This window comes from Perkinsus marinus (assembly GCF_000006405.1).
Source record: "Perkinsus marinus ATCC 50983 genomic scaffold scf_1104296970288, whole genome shotgun sequence".
NCBI lineage: Eukaryota > Perkinsozoa > Perkinsida > Perkinsidae > Perkinsus > Perkinsus marinus.
The window spans coordinates 1-2,010 of NW_003202523.1; the positions used below are offsets into that span (position 1 = coordinate 1).

General features: G+C 45.3%; 1 protein-coding gene across 1 annotated transcript; it reads right to left on the reverse strand.

Annotated features, from left to right (window-relative positions):
* Positions 1 to 91: 91 nt before the first annotated feature.
* Pmar_PMAR001760 (hypothetical protein) lies at positions 92 to 988 on the reverse strand (the record flags this gene model as incomplete). The annotated part of the gene is made up of 1 exon (XM_002767646.1): positions 92 to 988. The coding sequence occupies one exon, from the start codon at positions 986 to 988 to the stop codon at positions 92 to 94; it is 897 nt and encodes a 298-aa protein (XP_002767692.1).
* Positions 989 to 2,010: the final 1,022 nt, after the last annotated feature.

A 2,010-nucleotide genomic window follows, 5' to 3' on the forward strand; every position in this document is an offset into this window, starting at 1 on the left:
TTAAGGAGTACTCACAGAAACAACTTCCAACCCCACACCATACCCGTATTAAGTACCGGGCATACATCTACGACATTTGTAGTACAACCGGCTATCGTTTAGCTGCCTTCTCTCTCGGGCCCTGCCCCTGATTGTTGATAACTCTTTTACCCATATTAGTATTCTTTTGCTGAGCCGTAGGCGGTAAATGCTTGGCAAACTTGCAATCTTTATATGGGCAGCCTTCTTTAGTAAACCTACATGTACCTTCCCACACCACTTTTGACATAGTTCTCGCTCCAAGTGCATTCGGTTTCCCCAACATTGGGGAAGTGTTCAAACACACCACTGCAAGGAGTTCAGGCTCTAGATTCTTAGCCAGAAAGGTAGAGAATGCCTGATGATCTTCCATCTTGACCTCACCACGAGCAGGGGAAGATTGCAACCGTCGCATGCATAACAGCATTCGCTGACGATAACGTCGATCAAACACCTGTGCTTTACCAAAACCGTGTTTATTTGATATTGAAGCAATCCTCGCAGCATACTCGCAGACATGTATCAAATCACCCTTGCCCTCAAGAACATATATAGTGAAGGCCCACCGCAACATCAATGGAAGCCATTGCTCAAAAGTAGTAGGAGGTTTCCCCGTGGGAAGTTTCGCAGTCTCCACAGCTTGACCATCTGGCGTAAACTGTATAACAGACTTGCTGGCCGCCGCAGTGATCTCAGGATAGGTCTTGAATTCAATAAATGAATATCTATCTCGAGACAAGACCTCCGCAACATGCGGAAAAGGAACCAGTTCATTATTGGGTAAACAACCAAATAACTGTGCAGCTGACACGAGTATCGCATCCACAGAGAACTTCGCCTTTACCACATCCTCTTTTTGAGAAGCAGCGGCAATCAATGCTGCTCTGACTCTTGCTCTTCTGAGTCTCACAGCGATAACATCAGCCTGAGGCTGTTCGGCTTCGGCATCATCATCCAACACAGCACCCATAGCGACAGCACAAGAATCCACCATTTCTCCCAACAACTCGGCATCATCAACCGCTGCCTTCAACGTTCTCAAAGAGTCAACCGAGAAGGGTGGTTGAGTTAATGTCTCAACTATGGTCCCAGACAGATCTGGAGCAGTTGAAAATGTCGACGCCAACAACGGTGCATCCATATTTTAAAACAAAGGAAAAGGAACCTAAAGACAAAGGATAAACAAAATACGAGGGCAATTCAAGCATAACGCCACTCAGAGGCGGCTGGAACTCGAAATCGCCATGAAGATGAATCAAACAAAATAAACGAGCAGCAATGCGAAAGAACAAATAACACTTATGATAAACATGTATATGATTTAAAATCATCACGATTATTTAGTACACGAAGCTAGTAGTTTACACAAATCTAGCGTCGCACCACCCGAATCGACCGACTTGACAATGGTACCCTTTATCCACCACACGACACATTTACCCCTAATTAGGGATCGACCATCCAACCACACATGGATTCCGACACCTGCCGACCGCATACTCGTTCGACCCCGAGCAAACTCCCCCAACACGGGGACACATCCATTAGTGCACCAAACAGGTGACTAACCAACCAGTACCGCAACGCAAGGCAACTTCAAATGAACAGTAAACAGAACATACATGTGCATCACTTACCATACATATGTGTGTCGGACAAATACCATACTCGGACCCATTCAGTTGGACTGCAATAACAAGGACTTAGAGACGTGATAACACCAGAAGCAAACCGACAAAACAATAACAAATTGTACAAGGAACCAGAGAGGAAACAATCGAATGCTCAGATGTTAGCCTCAACAAAAAAAATAAAACATTATAGTTGAGTTTCCAGGAACACCACGAGGAGGTCTCTGAGCTCGTTCCCATCTAACAGTAAATCTCAATACATTCGTCCTTGAACTAGCCCCATAAATGGACCTTCATTTTGGCAGAGCGATGCATCACCTCGGCTATGAATCTGATCACTCATCGACAGTTTGGCCGAGTG